The sequence below is a fragment of the Pelodiscus sinensis genome, chromosome 1 (assembly GCF_052426305.1).
Source record: "Pelodiscus sinensis isolate ZL-2025 chromosome 1, ASM5242630v1, whole genome shotgun sequence".
Lineage (NCBI taxonomy): Eukaryota > Metazoa > Chordata > Testudines > Trionychidae > Pelodiscus > Pelodiscus sinensis.
In genome coordinates, this window is record NC_143052.1 from 202,463,094 (window position 1) to 202,487,713 (window position 24,620).

Below are 24,620 nucleotides of genomic sequence, written 5' to 3' on the forward strand. Positions count from 1 at the left end.
TAGCCAAGGGCTGTGCTTAAAGGGACCCACCCCTACCCTGGACAGACAGTTCTCAGGGTTCCCCGCTTGCTTGTCTACCTCGATGAGGGACAGCAAAGCAGTCCTGTCTTGGAGTGCCCTCAATGCTCGCACTCGGCACATCACAGCACTCGGCCATCAGCCTGGCTGCACTTACTGCAGGCTGCCATCCGGGGGAGTCAATCAGGGGACTGTCAGGATCCAGGAGACCCTGCAGGAGAGCTTCCACCCCGAGGAGCCCGCAGAGCCACCCCAGTCCTCCCCATCGGGGGCTCGTACCCCATTTCTCCCTCACCTCCTTCCACTTACCCCTCCCTAGCCCCCCTTCCTGATGTAAAAATACAGGACACGTGTGTTCAAAAATAGAAACTCTCTCTATTTAACAAAACTGGTGGGGGGGGATTAACCTCTGGGGAGACTGGGAAAAGGAGGTGGGAGAGGGGAAGAGAGAGGGTGGGAGAGGGGAGAGGGAAACCTGGGAGGAGGGAGCTGGAAGAGGGAAGCCAGGGGAAGTATAAAACTATGGTATGCCATATCTTCAGTACTGTGTACAGATGTGGTCTCCTCACCTCAAAAGAGATGTTTTGGCCTTGGAAAGGGTTCAGAAAAGAGCAACTAAAATGATTAGGGGTTTGGAACAGGTCCCATATGAAGAGAGGCTAAAAAGACTGGGACTTTTCAGCTTAGAAAAGAGGAGACTGAGGGGGAATATGATAGAGGTCTATAAAATCATGAGTGGTGTGGAGAGGGTTCATAAAGAAAAGTTCTTCATTAGTTCCCATAATAGAAGGACTAGAGGACACCAAAGGAAATGAATGGGTAGCAGGCTTCAAACTAATAAGCGAAAGTTCTTCTTTACAAAGCAAATAGTCAACCTGTGGAACTCCTTGCCACAGGAGACTGTGAAGGCTAGAACTATAACAGAGTTTAAAGAGAAGTTAGATAAATTCATGGAGGTTGGGTCCATGGAGTGCTATTAGCCAGGGGGTAGGAAAGGTGTCCCTGGCCTCTGTTTGTGGAAGGCTGGAGATGGATGGCACAAGACAAATGGCTTGGTCATTGTCTTCGGTCCATCTCCTCCGGGGAACCTGGTGTTGGCTGCTGTTGGCAGACAGGCTACTGGGCTAGATGGACCTTTGGTCTGACCCAGTACAGCCGTTCTTTTGTTCTTATGTTCTAAGCTCAGGGTCGGGGGTCTCACTGGACCACCTTGATTTTTATGCAAACCTGCTCTTGGGTTCGCATGTAGCCTTTGGTGGCCAGGCTGTCAGCTATCCTGCCCTAGATGGCCACTTTCCTGTACCTAGTGCGGAGGTCATGGACGTTGGAGGCCTACCCCCAAACCTCGATGAGGTCCACGATCTCTGCACTGGACCACGCAGGCGCCCGCCTCTTGCGGCCCCGGGCAGGGTCCTGGGAGCCGCCAGCCTGGTACCGGGAAGAGGCGGAGGGCTGGGTGGCAGCGGGTGGCTGGCTCATGCCGTGCCAGGTGCAGGGTCTGCTGGCTAGGTGCTGGCAGGCTTGCACCTGGCACAAGCACCATAGCCAGACCGTGCCCCTTTAAGGGCTCCGGGGCTGGGAGGGGGGCAGAAGATTTTCCCTGGTTTGGCCCAGAGTGGCCACCAGGGCAAGCTGGGAAGGGCTAGCCCCCCACTAGTTTGAATTAAGTGGCTACACAGCTCTTAATTAGAATTACTTAATTCGAACTAGGCGTTAGTCCTCATAGACTGAAGTTTACCTAGTTCGAATTAAACGCTCCGCTGGTTCGAATTAAGTTCGAACTAGTGGTTTGCAAGTGTAGCACCTATGAAAGTTAATTCGAGCTAACGGCTGTTAGTTTGAATTAACTTTGTAGTGTAGCCATACCCTTAGTTGTTGGGTCCAATGTGTCCCAGCCTAGAGAGGAAATACAGCCTTTATTGGGGACTTATGCTCCATGATTCCTACAGCAGCCTCAGCAGTGGCCACAAGAAAAGGGGCAATGGGAGATGTCAATGGCCTTTCTAGTCCTTGTGAGATTTCTCCATAGCTGCTAGTTCATCCACTCATCCATCTCAGTCTGTCTCCTTGGGTCCATATCAGGAGCACTTGCACTGGAGACATCGTCTTTCTGTCATTGGTACTGGTGCCAAGCAAGAGAGTCTCTTCCTGGAAATTCCTCCGAAAAAGGAAGTAGATCAAATTCTGCCTCAGCATCTCTGCGTTTCCTCTTTCCCCATCACCTGAGGTGTCAATAGAGGCATTATATAACTATTTCACACCAGATGATTATACAGTTCACAAGGACTTGTTAAAAGGTGTAGACATTACTCAATTTACCTTTGCTGGGCTGGGACGCCTAGTCAATGTGAACAAAATATTACTGAAACCAGTCCAGAGAATTTATTGGAACAGTCCTGGACTCTGTGAAGGACAGAGATTTTTTTACCGCAATGAAAGTTAGAAATACTGTGGGCTTGATTCTGAAACTAAAATTATATTATGGAAGCACAGTATGCAGCTGTCACTGGCTCCTAATGCATATGGCAGCATACCAGATTACACCTAAGAAAGCTACAAGGATGTCTATCTTCCGTGTATTCCCTGCTATGTCATCATCATATAGCTATTGTGGTATGAGTACCAATGCTAATCTTGTCGTCTCAGGACTGGTGATTAAGAGACTTTGTATGGGGATCCCCTTTATCATAATCAGCCCTTACTTTAGGCAGAGATCCATTGGCCCTTGATTGGGGATCCCACACTGGAATCCTGCAGTCTTGATCTGTCCAAGATTTGAAGACCTATATAAATGTCAGATAATTGTGAGCTGTTCATCTGGCACATTTGATCTTCCTTCCACATGTAAAGGGAAAAAATCTGCTAGTGTTAACAGACAACGTAGTAACTTTATTTTATTTGAACAGACATAAGAGGAACCTGATCTATATGATTGTGACAGGAAATGGTTGTCCTTGGAGAATTCTTCATCACCAACTCCATTCATCTCAGAGTTGCTTACCTTTCAGGGATGTAGAATACACTGACAGATCAGTTGAACAGGTCCTTTGCCAATCACCGCACATTGTCATTATATCTATGGGATTAGATAACACCACATCAGTTGCTTTCTTGACACAAGTACTTATTTTGGACATTTGCAAAGTGGTGACTTGGTCATCAGTGCACACATTAGCCATCATTATACTATTGCTATATGTCCGGGAATTATGTGAGATTTGGGCACAGTGTTCTACAATCATTGTTCAGAGAGACTCTAACTCCACCTGCAGATCAAATTGTTTGTGAGCCACCTACATTGGAATGGACATATTCAATCACTCAAAGCAAAATGAGGAGTACAGGATCTTTCGAAAAAGGGTTTTATTTTTGAATGATCCCCGTCTAAACAGCCGTTTTTCTTTTGAAAAGCACCTTTAAAAAAAACCCATGGCCGCCATTATGCAAATGAAGCACAGGAAATTTAAATCCCACCTTCATTTGCAATTTTGAAGTGTCTAATTTACATCCCTTTTTCAAGAAAAGGGATGTAATCTAGACGTACTGTTAGTCTGTATCTGCAAAAACAGTGAGGAGTCCTGTGGCAACTTAAAGACTGACAGATTTATTTGGGCATAAGCTTTTGTGGGTAAAAAACACTTCATCAGTATGTATGTAGTTATAGGAAGGCTAGTAACTAATTTTTCCTACTATTAAATTACATAGAAGTTAATTATGACATAAGATTTGAGAAATATTTTGGAATATTTGTGAATTTTAAACCTGAGTTATAATTTAGAAGAAAAGTAAAACTTCTTGTCCCATATATTTTTTTGACATTTTATGAATGTTTTCCAATATGAGGATAATAATAATTTTCTTCACAAAGTACATTTCAGATTTTTAGATAAAGTAGTAAACTTTCATTTTGTAAATACCATGTATTGTAAGACTGTCTGTTTGCTTCCCCCCCTGCCCCCAGGGTTATTTTAGTGGAATCTACCACTTACTTAACAGTGCCTGAAGAATTGCATCAAGCCATCCAAGTAAAGCAAGCTGAAACACACAGGTAGGTTTTAAAACTCAGTTACGGATTTTATATTGTGATGTAATTCAACTTTATTGGTATAACATCTTAAATAGATCTGTATCCCTAAGTACTCAAGCATTACAAATTGTGATTTTGGCATATGGTAGAATTTACATAACATTTACAAAAAGACATTTTATATATGAAAGAATATAGTCATAAGCATTGGAATATATATAAAGTTAAGATCTGAAAAGATGAAAATTTGTTGAGTATGAGAGATAAAAGAAAAGGTTGACTTCAATGGTAGGAAGAAACAAAAGAATAGGTAAATATTAGAGCTATAGTGATGATGTGTGAAAAGACAGAGAAGACAGTGGTGCTAAGTGAATGGAGAAAGTCTGCCTTAGTGACATTTTAAGTTCATTTGGAAGCTTAAAAACAGGAAGAGAGCTTTTGGATTGAATGGGGTCCTGAACTGAATAGGGTGGAGGTGTTTGAGGAGGGAGTGAGATCTTCAAATTTTTTTAGTATGTGGGAAGAAAGATGTTTAACATCTTATAGCTGTGGAGGCCATAGACTATGGCTTTGCAAAAATGAAGATGAAATGAGATGAATTTATATACAGAGATTTAAGTTGAAGCAGTTATATGCATAGCCATTGTTACGTAGGTGACTGTACCCAGATTTTTTTATGCAAATGTGAAAGGAGGAGAAGAATTGAAGGTCAAGATGACGATGGTAAATATGGCCCATAGTTAATGTTAGAGACAAGTTACAATTTGAGGGTACATCTACACAGCAACATTGTTTCAAAATACCTAGCGTTATTTTGAAATAACTTAGTCCACGTCTACTCAGCAGGCAGTTATTTTGAAATGTCAAAATATTGTCAAGCTGGAGGACTTCTTACTCCGACTCCTGCACCCGCAGTGGGGAAGGAATGTTGAAGAAAAAAAATGCTGTTTAAGGATACTCATCTCGCCCAAAAGAAGTATTTTTGTCTTCACCATCTGTAGCTGACAGGAAGTGAAACTAATATCCACAAGTTTTATTTGTCAAGACAGAAGAGATGGAACAGGTAGTATATGTGTGAAAGAGAGGCAGATGACTATAACAAGATTGATAGTTATAGATACAAATAAGGAGAAGATAGAAAAGAGGCTTTAGAACTGAAACTTGTGGACTCCATCCAAATGACTGTCATGGCATGTAAGCGGAACTACCACAGACATATAAAGAAAAAGTTTTAACTTGCCAAGAGATTTTGAATTACTTATGGTTTAATAATCACTTGAATTTAAGAACATTACTTATCAAATCAGAAAACAAAATATATTTTGAAATATTCAGTTTGCTTTCTAAGTATTCTTGGCAGTAAAATTTCCCATTCACATACTATGGATGCTATCTATATAGAAGGCCTTTTCTTATTCTGGTTTTCTCTTTGGATTGTATAAATCTTTCACCTTTTATCTACCTTTCAGCGCATGGCTTATATAATTTATTTATAAGATATATTACCGTATATTCCGGCGTACAAGATGACCTCTGAAGTTAAAAAACATCCCCCAAAAATCGGGGGTCATCTTGTACGCTGGATGCCCCGCCGCCGGAGCCCCTCCGCGGCTTTGAAAGCCTCGGGGGAAGCCGGCGGCGGGGCATCCCAGGCGTGCATGGGCTGCCCGCCCGCCGGAGCCCCTCCGCGGCTTTGAAAGCCTCGGGGGAAGCCGGCGGCGGGGCATCCCAGGCGCGCATGGGATGCCCCCCCGCCGGAGCCCCTCCGCGGCTTTGAAAGCCTCGGGGGAAGCCGGCGGCGGGGCATCCCATGCGCGCCTGGGATGCCCCCCTGCCGGCTTCCCCCGAGGCTTTCAAAGCCGCGGAGAGGCTCCGGCGAGGGGGCAGCCCATGCGCGCCTGGGATGCCCCCCCCGCCGGCTTCCCCCGAGGCTTTCAAAGCCGCGGAGGGGCTCCGGCGGGGGGGGGGGGGAAGCCCAGGCGCTCCTGGCGGCTTTGCTCCCGGTGCCTCTGGTCTGCTGGGGACCATCTCCAGCAGACCAGGGACACCGGGAGCAAAGGAGGTGGAGGGGCGCTGGGGTATAAGATGAAACCCTATCTTTTAATTAAAAAGATAGGGGGTCGTCTTATACGCCCAGTCGCCCTATACGCCAGAAAATACGGTAATGAATCTAGATGTCTGCTTGATGATAATGTGTAAACTACAAACAATGTAACTGAAGATTAACAAATCTGGGCTCTAGTGAATAACAACGTTCAGAGTTAAAAACACTTCAAGAAAAATGCCTTAGCAGCAGCTGTTTTCCACTTAAAAGAGGTGTGTAAGAGGATGCAGCTCAAGTGTCTCTGCCGATCACAACTGCAGCAGTATTGCATGAGACGGATAACCCAGATCCCAAACAACTTAAGCTTTTTAGGTAACAACATAGAATAATGCTCTTATCCTAACAGGTACTTTGTTATCTACACTTGTTATCAGTATACTGTGTAATGTTTCCTTAATAAGCAAGGAGTAGCGACTGGTACTAACTTCAGCTTTTAAATGAGTCCATTTTAGCCCCATGTAAAGCCAATTGCAGCCATCCTATGTTGGTAGCAAATGTATGGATAACTATAGCAATAACAATATCCAGGGAAAGTAATCATATCGTGGTAGTTTCACCAACATCAATTAAAAGAATATTCTTGATCATAATTACTACTTTAGCTACTTTAAATCTAACAAGACCTCCAAACTGAGTCTTTGGGACAAATGCTGGACTAATTGGCTCACCAATACTTTGGGATGATTACTCCATTTTATCTCCATTTGTTCAATCTTGTCTAGCTCTATCTTTCTGAATTATCTTTATCCATCTCTCAGTTGTCCTTTATCCAGCAGTAGATTCATAGCTTTATAGAGTCTAAAGCCAGAAGGGACTGTTATCATCATCTAATCTGAGCCTCTATACAGCACAGACTTCACTAAAATCATTCTTACAGCTTATGTTTTAGAAAAAAATCCAATCTTGATTTAAAAATTGTCAGTTACAGACTCCACCAGAACTCTTGGTATATTGTTCCAATTATAATTTATTCTAATAATTAAAAACGTATGGTTTCTCTTCAGTCTGAATTTGTCTAACTCAATTTTCAGACATTGGATCGTGTTAGACCTTTGTTAAAATGAGGAATCCATTATAAAACATTTGTTCTCTATGTAGATACTTATAGACTAATCAAGTCACCATGACCCTCTCTTTTCTAAACTAAATAGATTGAGCTCTTTTAGTCTGTCACTAAAAGGGATGTTTTCTAATCCTATAATCATTCTCATGACTCTTTTCTGAAACATTTCAATTTATTAATATTCCTCTTAAATTTTGGCCACTAAAATTGTATTCTAGCAGCAATGGTACCAGTACGAAATACAGAAATAAAATGATCTCACCACTCCTATTTGAGATTCCTTTAGGATACTTTGCAGGATTGCATTAACTCTTTTGGCCATAGGGTCACACAGGCAGTTTATATTCACTTGATTATCCACCTCCCAAAAATCTTTTTCACTGCTTCCCAGGATAGATGTCCCTATTTTATATAAGCATGGTCTATATTTTTGTTCTAGATGTATAGATTTACATTTAACTATATTAAAACACCAAGTTTACAAAGTGATCCAGATCAGTCGGAGTCAATGATCTGTCCTTTTTTATTTACCACTGCCCTAATTCTTGTGTATTCTGCAAACTTAATAAGTCATGACTTGTTTTTTTCCAGGTTATAGATAAAAATGTTGAATAGAAAAGTGCCAAGAATCGATTCCTGCAAGTTCTAAGTGGAAGCAATTATAGTTCATGATGATTCCCTGATTGCAATTATATTTTGAGACCTATCAGCCACTTTTTAATCCATTTAATGTTAATTTTATGTTACATTCTAGTTTTTTAATCAAAATGTCATGTGGTCTCAAATCAAACACTTTACAGAAGTCTAAGCATATTAATTCAACACTGTTACCTTTATCAATCAAATTTGTGGTCTCATCAAAGACAATATCAAGTTAGTATGACAGGATCTATTTTCCATAAATCCATGCTAATTTGCTGTAATTACACTACCTTTCTTTAGTGTATTATTAATCGAATCCCATATTTGCTACTCCATTATGTTGCCTGGGATCAATGTCAGACCTGTAATTATTCATGTCATTCCATGTACTCTTTTTAAAAATTGGCACACCATTTGACACCTATTTTATAGTCTTCTGGAACTTCTCCATCATTCCAAACCTTATTGAATATCAATATTAATGGTCCAACAAATTCCTCCGCTAGCTCTTTTAAAATTATTGGATGTAAGTTATTTGTACCTGCTAATTTAAAAATGTCATCTGTTTTCTCCTACTATGGAACAGAAATATTTATTGAACATCTCTTTCTTTTCTGCACCAGTAATGATAATTCTACCATGTCCATCTAGTAAGAGTCTGATACCATTGTCCAGATTCTTTTTGTTCCTAAGATATTTAAGAAGCTCCTTATTGTCTCTAATTCTACTGGCCATAAATTTCTCCTATGTCTCTTGGCTTCTGTAATTTTTTTTATAATTCTTAACTTCAGATTTATATGCATTACTATCAAATTCTCCTTTCTTTCATTTGTGTATTTTATTTTATTTTTTACAGCTGCCTTGTCTTCTCCACTAAACCAGGTTTTTTTTAACCACCATGGCCTTTTTACTCAATTGTGGGATTGTGGCCTTTGGCGATTGTTGGAGGGATTAATTCTAGGATTGCCATTTCTTTAGTGTGGTATGCAGTTCCACTCTGGTGACACCATCATAGGACCTAACCACATCAGCCATAAATCAGAGGCTCCTTTACCCTGCACATCTACCAATGTGATATTTGCCATCATGTGTCAGCAATGTTCCTCTGCCATGTGCATTGACCAAACCAGACTGTCTCTCCACAAACGAATAAATGGATATCAAGAAAGGTAACATTCAAAAATTAGTAGGAGAACATTTCAATCTCTATGGACACTCAGTAGCAGACCTGAAAGTTGTCATACTTCAGCAAAGAACCTTCAAAAACAGACTGCAGAGCTGAAATTCATATGCAAACTTGACACTGTCAGTCTGGGTCTAAATAGAGACTGGAAATGGCTCTCATTACAAAAGTAATTTTCCCATTTGTGGTTTTCTCAACATCTTATCAACTGTTGGGAGTGGGCCACATCCATCCCGATTGAATTGGCCTCATTAGCACTAGTCTTCCACATAATAATGTAACGCTCCCATTTTTGTATGTATGTATATATCCCTGCCAAACTGAAGTTTCCACTTAATGCATCTGACAAAGTGGGCTCCAGCTCATAAAAGGTTATGCTCAAATAAATTTGTTAGTCTTCCAGGTGCCACAGGACACTTTGTTGTCTTTGCTGAAACAGACTAACATAACTACCCTTCTGTAACAAATCCTTAAATGATTTCTAATTATTCACATTTTTCTGATGAAATTCTTCCTTCCAACTGATATACCTTATCATTATTATCAGCTTTGTAAAACTGGCCCTATTAAAGCACCAAAGCACAAAATGTATAGATTACTGCTCTGGCCTTTATTCATTTCATAAGTTTGATCATGCATGTCACAGTCACTAATATTAAGCTTCCCTTAACTTTTAGTTCTGTGATCAGTTCCTCTTTATGTATTAGGACAAGTTCTAATATAGAATTCTTCCTTCCTCTCCCAGTATGCTGAAATGCTTTTTGAGCTAGGAAATTGTCATCTGTAAAGTTTAGAAATGCCAAGGATATTGTGTAGATATCACGCATCAAATTCTCTATTCTCTTATGTTACCATGTAAATAGCGTAGAGACTCAATCCCTTTTTCTACATGAGCCAGGTGTGGTGAAAGTGGAAGGCTGAATGTCTTCAGCTTACACCACAGTGGATATCCTCTCACCAGCCCACTCCATCTCAGCTTTAAACAGGATAGAATAATGAAACAGGAGACTGCTGCACCCCAGTTGAGAGCAGGCTCAGGCAGAAGATTGATTGCCGCCAACTATCCTCTGAAACCTTTTATAGAAAAAGAAATGGAGTCACTGAAGCAATTCAAACCACATTTGCAGACATCAACAAAAATGTGTAGTCAGGGGATGTCAGAAACTGGTAAGGCAGATGCAAAAAATCAGTATGGGCACTTTAGCTAATCCAGTGTCAGGAGATAATCAACCAGTTTAACAAGTGCAATTTCTTTCCCTTACCCTGGCCTAAACATGATTGAAATGGGCTTGAGGAAACTGTAACACATTGGTGATTTCTAAAGTTGCTCCACCACAACTTTGCTAATGTTTTTACATTGATGAATCCTCAGTATGTGTTTTTAACAACATGTCTAAAACTGAAAATAAATAACTCACAGAGTGCAATATATGCTCTTTTATAACAAAGATATTCTCTGGTCAATAGTTTTGTTTTGATCAGACCAGAAATAGTAAGTTACCTGTAAAGTTACCTTCTTTTGGTGCCCAAAAGCACCAATCAAGGTGGGGGCCCAGTGTGCTGAGCAGTGTATAAACAGACAATAAAATAATCCTCCCCCCTCCAACATCTTGTCCTTATACAGAATTTAACAATTTTCTATAAAACGCAAAGAAGGGGGAAAGGAAAGAGTGGGGGAGACAAAGGGTTACATGAATACAGTTTGGCCCTCCCTGGTCCCAAATGAGGGAGTTTGCTGGACTGGGGAGGTCAGTTCCATCCCTTTGCTGCTGGGACTCCAAGCTGTCCCAGGGTCCCAAGCAGACCTAGCAGAGCTCCCCTACTCAGAGGCCACTGCCTTTCAGCACTGCCTGCTAGTATCTGCCACGGCAGCTCTACCGTCTCGGGGCCACCAGGCCCTCTCCTCATCAGGTGCTGTTGCTACAGCCCCAATGCTCCGGGACCACTGGGACTCCGATGTTCTGGGGCCACCTCAACTCCACAGTCCCAGGGCCACTCAGACACTGGTACTGCCACACTGGTACTGCTCTGGGGCTACTGGGGCTGTGCTCCCCAAGGCTGCTGGGGCTGCCTCAGCTCCATTGCCCCAGAGCTGCTGCAGCTAACCTTGTGGCCACCCAGGTCTCTAGTCCAGTGACAATCTGTTCCAGCAACATCGATGGTCCAGCAGGATCATGGATATTGCTGGACCAGAAAGTGCCAGACAAGAGAGATTCAACCTGTAGTAACAAAGTTACATTTATTAGCTAATCTTAGATTTCTTTGATTTTAAATAAGAAATTGGACAATACATTTTAGAAAGTTGTGAAGTGTCCTTTTACCTGACCATTATCATTAAGCAATTAATCATGAGTTTCATTGTAAAAGGGGATTATTAGAAGTGTTTTATGACTGTGAAAATAGATTGGAGAATAAAAAAAAAAACTTGTTGAAATATTTTTCAGAACTGCTTATTTAAAAAAGAAACACACACAGATTGTCAGCTTATCTCAAGACCAGTCCTGTCAACATATAGTATATACCAAATTATAGTTAGTTTGTTTACTTCCAAATTGGTAAATTATTTTAAAATTCAAATATTCAGTATATCAGGAAATAGTCGTACATTTCTTAGTTTGGTTCTTATGCAAGTTACATCTTCAGGCAGACTGATGTGTGAAGGAAGGGGTCATACTAAATTGAGGGCATCATTAGTATTTCTTGTCATTAAATAAACAATAGAAACAGAAATGTGCAACTTTCAATGTATAAATGTAGAAGATTGTGAGATATCAGTCCAACATTAATAGCTTTATTCTGTTATTTTCCAAAAGTATATTTTAGAAAGTTACTACAGTCCATACTTGTATGATACAGACTTCCCTCTTCTGGCAACATCTGTGGGTGCACCAGGAATGGAACACTCATGAGAAAAAGCCAAGGCTCTTATGCTCAGCCAGACCTCCCCAGCCCTTCCAGAGTGCTGCAAATAGCAGATTGGAAGCATTTAAGCTCAGGGAGAGAAGGGAAGGAGCAGGAGCAGAAGGACACTCAGGATAAGAGGTTGTGTGTGGGGCTTCACAGCCAGGAGCTGGGAGCACAGCCTTGTAGCCGGTGGCAGGGGCTGGGTGTGCAGACGGCCAACAGTGGGACTTTGCTTCTGGCCCCTGCCCACAGGGCTCTACAGTTGCCCCATCTCTCCCACTGAGTGTCTCACCCCCCCACTCTTGCTCCATCAATGCCGGCCCTTCTGCTGCTGCTTGAGTGGAGTCCCGTCACCTGTGGTGTCAGCAGAAGGCTGACATTGACCTTCTCTGGTCCAGCAAATTCCCTGATTTGGTACCAGTCAGGTCCCAAGGGTGGCAGACCAGAGAGGTTCTAACTGCACTAGGAATCATTGCAGTATTGCTCAGTTACTGATGTATTATAAATTGGTTTATGCTAACTTAAGACATTCTACCCCATTTTATCTATTTCTATAACATCAGTTGCTATTGTCAGTTTTGTGGGGGCATCGTAAAATAGATCCTGCAGGGACATGGGATTTTAGTGGGTATCTTGTATTAAGCTCTTTGCAGATACATGGTTCAGTATTTCTAAGAACATTAATAAAATGTTCCCTTGGATTCCTTATTTCTCTGATTAATAATGTATTCCCTTGTTTCTGTCCTCCTAAGCCTATTGATGAAGGAGCTGCTATGCAGATTTAGATATGCCTATGGTACCTGGCACTCTTCCACTTTACTGTATACCACAGCGATGCATACACAAAACAAAATAATTCTGGCTTTGTGTGTGGGTGTACCAGAGAGAAAGTTATATCAGAATGCTGTTTTCAACTTTTCTTCCCCCTGCCAACACACCTCTGTCAGACTAAAACTGGGTTAAGAGATTGTCTTGGAAACCCGTTATCACGTCTATTGGTTCTCTGTGACCCTAAAGGAATTCGGTCAATTGCATGACCCTTAAGTTCCTCCCACACATGCACATGTTGACAATGGGCAGTAGGTGGGAGTATGCAATTCCCTGTGTTTGGGAGAGGCAGTAAGGTACTGTTGCACACATTTTATGTATCTTATCCTTGCATTTGCAGGCAGGAAGGGTCAAGGACCCATCACTTCTCTGCAACTTTTCGCTCACCTCTGCCACATCATACTCATAAAGGAAGGATGTTGTTTTTGGTAGCACATCAAATCATTGAAATGGGCATTTGTGGTATTTGTATCTGATGAAAGCTGAATAAATCCTGTTGAATAACAGTTTGCAACATACTCTTACAAGTGGAAGAAAGACTCTGTATGGTTTAAGTTTACATAATGTTTACAATTTTAACAATAATTTCTTCACATTTCATTTGGATGTTTTATTGTCTGTACAGTGATTCTGCTGCAGTTGCCATGGTTTATGAAATCAAGTTCTTCATTCTTTCTTTATATGAAATTATATATATCAAAACCCCATTTTTCTGTGTTTTTTACATATATGAAATCCATAATAATTAATATAAAAATTATTTTATTTTCATGTAGTTTATAGAAGAGTTTTCCTTTTATTTTTAAAATAGTTCTGGAGTACTGTTAAAATGCTTTCCAAGGGCAATATATTGCAAGGATTTTACATGCTTATTTTGGTACATGGCTGAAATATTTTTTTTAAGCCATGCAAAATAAACAATTGATTTTAAGCCAGAGCCTATAACTACCAAATTCAGTGTGTAAGAATTGTATGGTATACTACTACAATGGTTTACTATTAAGAAAGAATGATTTTTTTATATGGCTATTACTAAATTTGAGTATAGAGCTAAAAATTTATTCACAATAATTCCTTGAGATAATATACCAGTAAATCTTAAAATTAGACATGTGCACAACAGTTGATTTTATCAAATAAACGGTGATTAATGGCAATGGGTGAAATGTTATGCTAACTTTAATGGGAGTTTTGGCACTGACTTCACTGGAGCTGTATTCCTCTCATCTATCCAAGATCAAAATAGGACTTATACCAGAAAGAAATCCTGCGGAAGGTAGAAACACAGAAAAATTGCTAAGGAGAAGTGCAAAAGAATACTTTGATCATGTGGGGATGGAATCAGAAAGGCTAAACCATGAAATGAAATATGTTCCTTGCAAGGTATAAAAATATAAGATCCATCTGCCCATTCCCAGACTCTGGCAAACACCATCTCTACCTATCCTGGCTAATAGCCATTGATGGACCTGATATCCATGAACTTATCTCATTATTTTTTGAACTCTGTGATAGTCTTGGCCTTTACAACATCCTCTAGCAAGGAATTCCACAGATTGACTGTGTGTTGTGTGAAAAAAGGGATGTAAAAGAGAAGAAGAGGGTCTATAAATACTTTAGAAGCAAGAGAAAGATTAAGGGTGTGTCTAGACTACTGAGTTTTTCGACAAAAGTGGACTTTTGTCGACAAAACTATACCAGCGTCTACACTACCGCTGAGTTCTGTCGACATAACGTCGACAGAACTCAGCAGTTTTGTCGACGCTGGTATACCTCATTTTACGAGGCATAACAACTTCTGTCGACAGAGTTCTGTCGACAGAAGGTGTTATTGCCTGTAGGGTTGCGTCTAGACTACAGGGTTCTGTCGACAAAGCAGCTTGCTTTGTCGACAGAACTCAATGTGTCTGGACGCTCTTTTGTCGACAGATACTGTCGACAAAACTTCTGTCGACAAAACGCGGTAGTCTAGACATACCCTAAGAAAAGTGGAGGAGACATATCTGATGACATCAATAGGGCTGAGGTGTTTAATGTCTATTTTGCTTCAGTCTTTAACTAGAAAAGTTAAGAAGGTGACTAGATGCTCAACACAATTAATACTAATAAGAAGGAAGGAGGAGCACAAGTCAAAATAGGGAAAGAACAGATTCAAGATTATTTAGATAAGTTAGGTGTACTCAAGTTGGCGGGGTCTGATCAGTTTGTAAGAATCTGCAGTATAATAGGTCTATAAGGAATAGCCAGCATGGATTTATCAGGAACAAATGCCAAAGCAATTTAATTTCTTCCACAGTTACTTGCCTAGTGGATGATGGGATGCAATAGATGTAATCAGAGACGTGTGTGTGTGTGGTGGGGAGGGAGAGAGGGAGCGAGGAAACAAGGGGTTATGTGCCCCAAACACCATGGGTGAGAAGGGAACACCTGTCCCATTGGGGGGGAGAGTGGAACTGCAGTCACAGGCAATGGTGGAGGGAAGTGGTACAAGATGGTCCAGCTGCTTTGCCCTTGTAGCACACCAATCCAGGAGAGGGTGGGACTGCCTTGCATACCCTATGGGAGTGGAGCAACATGGCCAGGAGAGCAAAATGAACTGGGGACACCTTGCTCTGATTCTTATACTACTTCCGCAGGGGAGCGGAGTGGAGTGCAGGGGAGGGGAGGGAGACAAAGGACCCCTGCTGCTGCTGCTGCAGGCCCCTAGCCCTGCTATTCCCTTAGGCTGCCTTGGTTGGGTGAAGAGGCAGGGTAGGGGCAGAGCAGAGGCAGGGTAAAACGGGGTCTGTGGAGAAAGGAGGGTTGTTCTATCCCATCCTTGGGCAGGGGGAAGGGGCTAATCACATGGCTGATGCCCTCCCTTGGGTTCCCTCTCTCCAGTTGCCTCTGGATGAAAAATATCTTGTTTTTAGGAAATCTTTTGACAGAGTTCTCCATAATGTTCTCGTAAACAAATTAGAGAAATGTAGTCTAGGTGACATTACCCTAAAATAAATGCACAATTAGTTGAAGGATCATACTAAAAGAGTAGTTATCAGTGGTTTGCTGTCAAACTGGGAATACATATTTAGTGGGGTTTGCACAGGGATTAGTTCTAGATCTGATACTATGACACATTTTCATTAGTTACTTGGATAATGGAGAGAAAAGTAAGCTTATAAAATTTGTAGATTAGAACTCAAAATGACCTTGACAAATTAGAGTGTTGGGCCAAAATCAACAAGATAAGATTCAATTAAGACAAGTGGAAAGTATCTCTTTAAAGAAGAAAATATCAAATGTTCAGTTCCAACACAGAGAATAATTGGCTAGATGGTAGTACAGGTGAGTGGGTCACAAAATTGACTATGCAGTAACAATGTAATGCAGTTGTCAAAAAGGCTAATGTCATTATTGGATATATTAACAGGGATGTTGTATGTAAGACATGGGAGGTGATTGCTTTTGTGTATTAGGGATTGCATGAACCTCGCTACTGGTAAGTCTTAGCTGAAGTATTGTATCCAGGACCTATTAAGAACAATGTGGAAAAATTGGAGAGTCCAGAAGAGAGCAACAAAATGATAAAAGGTTTAGACAACCCTCCCTATGATGAAATGTTAAAAAAGGGCATATTTAGTCTTGAGAAAAGAAGACTTAGAAGGGACCTGATAAGTCTTCAGATATGGTAACGGCTGTTATAAAGAGGGTCATAATCAATTATTCTCCATGTTGATGGAAGGTAGGAGAAGAATTAATGAGCTTAGTCTGCAGCAAGAGACATTTAGGTGAGATATTTGGAGACGCTTGAAAGTTGTCCAACTATAACCATAATTACATTCCAGAATTTATTTGAGGGAAGTTGTGAGATTGGAGGTTTTAAGAATAGGTTAGACAAACACCTCTTAGGGATAATTTAGATGTATTTGGTCCTGCTTTGGTGCATGGAGCTGGACTTGATGACTTTTTGAGGTTCTTTCCAGCCCTGCATTTCTATGATTTATACTTAGCTCTCCTCCTACCCTAGGTAGAAGGCCTACATTTTCCTTCATCTTTGCCTTGCAGCTAATTTATTTAAAGAACCTCTGAATTTCTTGTTAGGAGTAACTTATTTTGTGCCTTAGCCTCTCTGATTTTGTCCTTATTTGCTTGTGCTCTTTTTTGTACATTTCTCTAGGAATTTGTCCATATTTCTTTTTTTTGTGGGATTTATTTTTTATTTTCAGGTCATTAAAGAGCTCCTCATGTCTCTTACTCTCTATCTTTCCTTTTTGTTGGGATAGTTTGTAGTTGTGACTTTAATATTGTATTCTCGAGAAACTGCTAGCTCTCCTAATTAATGATTGTTTGTTAAGGAAGCCACTGAATACTATACTACATCCAAGTAAATACCTAGAGGATTTTTGTTGTTGTTTTTTGGTGTGTTTGTGCAGGATGAGGGAGCAGGGTGGTTTAACACCCTTCCCCCCATTAAAGGTAAACATTATTAAAGTTACAGCCATCCAGTTTAAAACCATTCTCCCAACACGTTTTGGCTGAATAAGATGCAGAATATATCCTTATACATGCTTGTACCATTATTGTAAATAGAATTTGGACTCTTCAGAACACTTATGTTGAGCACTCAAGAATTGGGTATAACATTAGTGGTTATGTGGAATTGCAGATACTGGTTTCGTAAAGTGAGAACATGTAAATGGGAAGAAAAATACAAGTGAACAAGTCAGCATTTTTTCAGCTAACACATTTGTGTACACTCTTGCAGTAGGTCAGGTACAGAAAGCAAAAATGTATAGAAAATCCAGTCTAGTCATACTTTCCAACTGCATTTTAAGATACCTAACGTAATCCTTTTAAAGTAGAAAATAGGGATGTCAGGTATTATGACTTCTATTTACAATCAGGTGCATACAATTTTATATGGAAAATAGTAAAGATGATTTCTAGCCAGAGTACTTTAGATGTTGGTTGTCAAAAAAAATAGGCAGAACCTGGAGTGCTAAGGGAAAGTATGCTAAGCAGGGGAAATATTCTGGTGGAATATTTCTCATGGAAAGCATTATCTCTGTCTGCAAGGCTAGTTTTTATGTGAGGAAAAAATGGATAAAAATCAGAAGTGGGAACAAAACCTAAGAGTGCTGACTCATTTTGTGACCCAAAGATTGTGTGGGAACTGTGACCCACAAAGAAAAAACTATGCATGTAATAGTGTACCAGAGTACTTATGTCCAATAACAGCAAATATGGAATAAGATGATAGAGAATAAAATGGAGAGGAGACCTATTTAGATGATCTAATCCTGAACCATTGAATAACTGTTTATTTTAAACGAAGACTGAGGATTCAGGTGCTGTATTTGGAAGAGTTCCTTTAGTGACGAGAACTCATTGGGCCAGTAAGTATGATGGAATAGTCTGCCCTCTTAAGGGCTGTGATTCCTAGTGTTACAGCTGGCAATTACAACCCAGCCCAAGAAATGTCCTATCTTTTGTAATTTCAAAATATCAGTAATAATGTTAAGTGAAGCATGCATTGTAGCCTTCCCATTTCTCTTGTGACTTGGTTAGTTGAAATACATAAAGTTAGATCCGTTTTATAACAGTAATTTCTGTACAGGCAGTCCCCGAGTTACTTATATCAGATCCGCAGTTACGAATGGGGTTTGCTCCGCGTCTCCCTGGTCTGCTGGAAACCAGCAGACCAGGGAGACGCGGAGCAAAGCCGCAGAGGACCCAGGCGGCGGGACCGCGGTGCGTCTCGGTCCGCCGCCTGCGTCTCCCTGGTCTGCTGGGGGGGGGGGGGGGGGCGCAGCTAGTACGCCCCCCCCCCCCAGCAGACCAGGCTTTTCTCTGGATGCCTGTGGTAGAGCAGCTGGGGCACTGCCGGTTGGTCCCGCAGCACTGCTCTGGGCGCTACTGGACCAACCCGGCAGCACCCCAGCTGCTCTGCCCCAGGCGTCCTGATTCAGCCGCTGCTGGTCAGTTTCAGTTTCCAAGGAGCGGCGCTACTGGAGCAACCCAGCAGCACCACAGCTTCTCTGCCCCAGGCGTCCCCAAGTCAGCCGCTGCTGAAACTGACCAGCGCTGACTACAGGAAGCCCGAGGCAGAGTTGCTCTGCCCCGGGCTTCCTGGAATCAGCCGCTGATCAGTTTCAGCAGCAGCTGACTTGGGGACGCCTGGGGTTCTTAAGTTGAATCTGTATGTAAGAACTGGCGTCCAGATTCAGCCTGTTGAAACTGATCAGAGGCTGATTCCAGAAAGCCCGGGGCAGAGCAACTCTGCCTCGGGCTTCCTGCAGTCAGCCGCTGGTCAGTTTCAGCAGCGGCTGAATCTGGACGCCAGTTCCGACTTACATACAGATTCAACTTAAGAACAAACCTACAGTCCCTATCTTGTACGTAACCCGGGGACTGCCTGTATTTCCTATGTAATTTACAATTGTATGTATTAAATCTAATGCACTACAACAGTACTTTATAGTACATGTGCATATAAAGTGTATATGAGCTTATAATCTCTCTCTATATATACAAAAGTTTTTCTTGTCGGGCGACAGAATGACATCATCATGCTCTCACATCATCATGTGGCCACAAAAGCCTCTAGAGAAAGGGCAGGTTGGCAAGCGTAGCAAGCAGCGGGTGTAGCCCCCTAGTACCTTTTAAAATTCAAATTTGCAAACAGAATTGTGTAACTAGAAAAAGGAAAGATATGGAGTGAATAGTTTTTGCATTCATTATTATAACTCACAAATGATAGATAAAAACATTTTATTTTCCACTTATAAGGCATGATGGTTCATCAATTAAAAAATGAGGCAAATTATGCAAAATCAATCCATTGTATGTTGTATTTTATGCATTACCAATTTTAGGGACACGTTTTAAGATGAGACACAGTGAGCATATTGAAAAGATATTAAAATGCGTGCATATAATCAGATGTAAAAAAAATCCTGAAATCTGCATGAATATGCTTCAGATTAGAAGATGACACTTCCTCTGTATTGATGAATTTGTCTAATTTTGTGTAGAGCAGCACAAGTCTTTAATTGTTCATATTAATTAATATTGACAGGAAACATGTTTTTTGATGATTTTATGTTCAAATGAGAAATCCTGAGATTTGTAAGGAACTAGTAAAGTAAATTAAATAGCAGTTATTCAAATGATTCAATAGCAGATTGCAATTTTAGAAATTTGCCCCCACCAAAAATTCCTTATTCAATAATGATATTATACAATCGATACTTAAATATCATAGTCAAATTCTGCCCTTATTACACCCTGTTGATTGACTGACGTGGAAGTAGAAAACACAAAACACAATTATTGGATGCTGATCTTTCCTTAACAATCAGTGCAGCAAATAAGAGGACAAATTGCTGAATGTGCTCTTTAATCACTTGTGCATCCATTGTAATGGCTTCTAATGTTTATTTTGGCTTAACATTAGTAATACGATTTATAAGTGTTTAGCGTTGCCAGGTGTCCGGTTTTTGCCTGCACAGTCCGGTAATTGATTCTTCTCTTCAGTTTAAAATTAAAAAAAAAGGAAAATACCGGACATGTAAAGTTTGCCCCTCCCCCTTTTTTTTCTTTTGCTCAACCAATTTTTTTCCCCTCCATGTTCAGGATTTTTTGTGAAGGTATATGGCAACCCTATAAGTGTTGCACAGGGAAAAGATGGAAAGTTGATTTTATTGTGGTTGTTGAATAATGTTTCCCATTGGTAAAAATTTCCAAGTTCTTATTGTTTAATACATATTACAAAAGTCCATCAAAAATGACAAAATACATGCAGTTCAACTTGTGGTGTCTGATTTTTTTTATAAGTAAATAACAAGCATTGAAAACAATAGACACTCGAGGGGGGAGGTAGCCTAACAATAATTAATGACATAAGATAAATTTCAGGTATATTGAAGTTTAAAATGTGAGCAGTAACTAAGGCCTCAATCCTTCATTGGGATCTACTAGCATAAGCTCCTTCTTCACTAATGCATACCCCCACTGAAATCAGTGGAACTTTGCACAAGTGGTAAAGTCTGCACTAGAAGATACCAGTGCAGAATTTGGGCCTAAATAAGTAAAAGCCAAATGGCACATTAACTTCATTTGATGTTTCTTCACCTGCATGATGTGCTAGCCCAGATGACTGTGATACCAGAAAACTTTGAGCTTTAAAACTCTAGCTCAATTAATTGAACTAAATGAGATTCTCCATTCATATAATCCCAACATCTCTTAAGGTTCTGAACATTATGGGCACGTCTAGACTAAGTTTTTCTTTTGAAAGAAGATATGCAAATTTGGTGCGAATTTGCATATCTTCTTCTGATCGCCTTTTCAAAAGAGGTTTTTTGAAAGAGCAAGCAGTCTAGACATGGTTCTTTAAAAAAAAAAAAACTTTTTTTGAAATAACCCTTTTTCCTCAAAAAATGAACCCACTTTTTCAAAAAAACCATGTCTAAACTGCTTGCTTTTTTGAAAAACCTCTTTTGAAAAAGCAATCGGAAGAAGATATGCAAATTCACACCGCATTTGCATATCTTCTTTTGAAAGAAAAATGTAGTTTAGACATGTCCTATGAGGGATAGGCAGTTATGCTTCTGTTGCGAATTACCACAAACCCTGCTTTTGGAAATCATTTATTCCACAAGGACATTCCTGGTGTTCTTATTCAGATATGTCTTCATTGACTGAAGACAAATCACCTAAAACTTGGAACTGGTATTACTTAGTTTGTTAAATCAAAGTTAATAATAATATAATAAATAAAATAAAAAGTGGATTCTGGATCAAATCTTTCAGTCCTCCCAGGAAATTTGGGTGTTCAAGAATGGTAGGATTTGGCCTCAAGTTAATTCATTTTTATTCACTTTGATTTAATACTGTAAATAATATCAATCTCAGATTATAGTCACCCTGACAACTTAATCCTGACCGGCGATTGTAAAACATTAAAAAAAAAAAACCCAACCCTTACACATCTACTGTATAATTTGGTATAGTTTATCTTTACAGTCTTACAACCAAGTGCTCAAGTAAAAAACACAAAAATGCAGGATCTGTTGTTGTTGGGTACAGGTTTAAGCAGTGCTCAACATTTTAATGTCCTCTAGTGAATATAAAATCACTTTGATGTAAAATGCCTTAAATTTTTTCAGCTTTCTTCCTTCTCCCTCAAACATAAAATTCCCCAAAATATGGTTCATGTCAATACACCTCAATCTGACTAGTGAAGCACTAACTTTTTTTGGTAAACAAAATGAAACATTCCTTTGATTAAATAAGAATCTAGATCAGGGCTACTCAACTTTGGAAGCCCCGGGGGCCACAATGATACTCATAGCACATGCCAATGGTCGCAACTTAAGTGTGGTTGCATATACGTGCAAATACATGTGCAAATATATGCAAATAGCTTCTTTCACACTGATGGGCATGAATACAAACATTAAAGCAAGACAATACAACACACAGGCCCCATTTAAGTCAGTTCTGCTGATACTAATAGAATGCAATATCTACCCGATTTCCACCCATATGACAGCACTTTTAATGAGCAATGACAGTCCAGGAATTTAACTATTAACACACATATCAACAGAAGACCATTATATTGACTACTTTTTTGTTTTGGCTCCCACCCACGGGACATGTGTGGAGCCCCGCTTGAATCCAAACTGCACCGTGGGTCGCAAACAAACAGGCCATGGCCTGCATGTTGAGTAGCCAAAATCTAGATCATAATATCAAATCAGTAGTCCGCATTGTTACAAGTCATGCTTCATTAGTTTGCTTGCAGATTAAGTGAACTTTTCAGGAGATGTTCTAGCCATGGTAGTAATATTGTTCCTATAGCTGTAGTATCTGAAAGTTTCACTTTGTTTTAATATATTTATCCTCTGATTACTGCTGTGAGGCAGGTTAAGTAAGTGGCTTATGAAAGGTCTCACAGCAATAAGTCTGTCAGAGAATGGAACTGAACCCAGCTCTTCTAAGTCTGACACAAATGTCTGAAATGTCTTTTCCGTGTGTGTCTTATCCCTTTATATACTGCAGCTAAATGTCTGCCTAATACATTCTTTTCAATATATTTACTATCATGCCATAATGTATATGCACAAAATATAGAATTACTGTGAAAGTGGAAATTGTAACCCTGAATGTCCTGTATTCTGTAGTTTCAAAATGTTAGTTTTAATATACTCTTTGGATTAAATAGTATTTAATCCCCTTGGAAGAAAGGCCATGGTGAATTTATAATTAAATGAATTCTTATAGGTTTCTATTAATATCAAGATTGGGGGAAAGGAACTGGGACTATATTTATTTGTATTAACTTCAAAATAATTATCAAGAACATACTCTTTGGCCTATTTGTCAGTTCATCAGCAATTTTTTAACTTGTTACCTGCTTTTTATATATATGGAGTGTGCTTATTTTTCCAGTCTGAACAAGAAAGCATGCAGATGAATTGAAGAAGGAATGTAACTGTTTTTGGAGACAGAAGTAATAATAACTGAAGAACAGAATACAATTCAGTATCTTCTATAAATAGATTATGCCAATGTGACTTAAAAAAACCAGATTTGTAGGATATTGTCAGTCATTTGTACACTTATGTATGGAATGTGAAGAGAACATTTTATTTAATATTCTCAATTGCAGCTCAGTTATTATATTGATTTTTCTCTCTTCTGCCAGTTCTGAAAGTAACATACTGACTCGTACAAGTGATGTAGTAAGTGAAGATGTATTGTGTCACAAAGAGAACAACTTAAATGGCTGTAAGTACTTCTAAAATGGACGCTTTTCATTTTTCTGCAATGGTTTGTTTTAACTATTGAGTTTTGGAGTACAGTACATGGGGAACCAATGTGAATGAACAGTATATATTATTGTATATATTTTATTACAGATCTATTATCTGTAGACATTTTGAATTTAGATACACAGTGCATGTCATGTTCAGTAATAAAGTTTGGGGCTACAGAGTTTATTTAAAAAATAAAAAAAGCTGAGATTCTCTTTTATAGGACTCAGAGTATGGCTCTTCTAACAAAGACTCCTGTAAGACCCTTCTAGCTCATCAGTGTTGGATGTGAAAGAATTATTTAAGAATGATTGATTGTCTAGAGGTGCTTCACCTTCATTCCCTAGTAGTTTTCCATCAAGATATATGTCAAGATGTATTCATTAGGAATTATGGTGCTAGTATAGGTAGTTACCTTTAAGAAAGTCCATGTGCACAAAATCTCCAGGGAAGTTCCTTGAAGTTCACTGCATACTTGAACAAAATATTATTGCAATTACACATGGTGCTAAGGAAAATGGAGACTTGCTATATCAGTAATATTAGTACCAGAATATTTCTGAAATACAAGTACCTAAATTGACATATATTTGACAATGTGGCTTCTGTATTGTAATGTTCTCTGTGTTATGTGGAAATGTTTATATTTGGTCTGTGAAAGCTGTACTCTGTATATTAGTAATATAGCAGTGTGGTCAAATTGTATAGTTGGAAAGGAGGGCTATTGTGATGGTTCTTAACATTTTTGTGTATCTTATGATTTAATATGGTCTCCCTCATCTCATACTCTCTATCCATTTAGCAATATGGCAAGAAAGGGCTAGTTGCAATCTCCTAACACTTGATTGTGACTCATGGTTTAAAGAGTAAAGACCTAGGAAAATTGAGCAGCTAGATATATCTTCTGCAGAATTTTCTGAAAATACCTACTGATGCAAAATATAATTTGTGTGTGCATGTGTGTGTAACCACTCCTGTTGGCTAGCCCAGTGTGAGGTTATTCAGCATAGGGGAAGCCTTGTGACTTCTTACACCACTGTGGGAGGCTA

General features: G+C 39.8%; 1 protein-coding gene across 1 annotated transcript in view; it reads left to right on the plus strand.

The window, feature by feature from the left end:
• CFAP47 (cilia and flagella associated protein 47) overlaps positions 1–24,620 on the plus strand; it is a 651,639-nt gene that overhangs the window by 269,710 nt on the left and 357,309 nt on the right. Inside the window, exons 40-41 of the mRNA XM_075913261.2 lie at positions 3,980–4,066; positions 23,463–23,545. Coding sequence (XP_075769376.2) covers positions 3,980–4,066; positions 23,463–23,545 — 170 coding nt within the window. The remainder of the gene's footprint in view (positions 1–3,979; positions 4,067–23,462; positions 23,546–24,620) is intronic.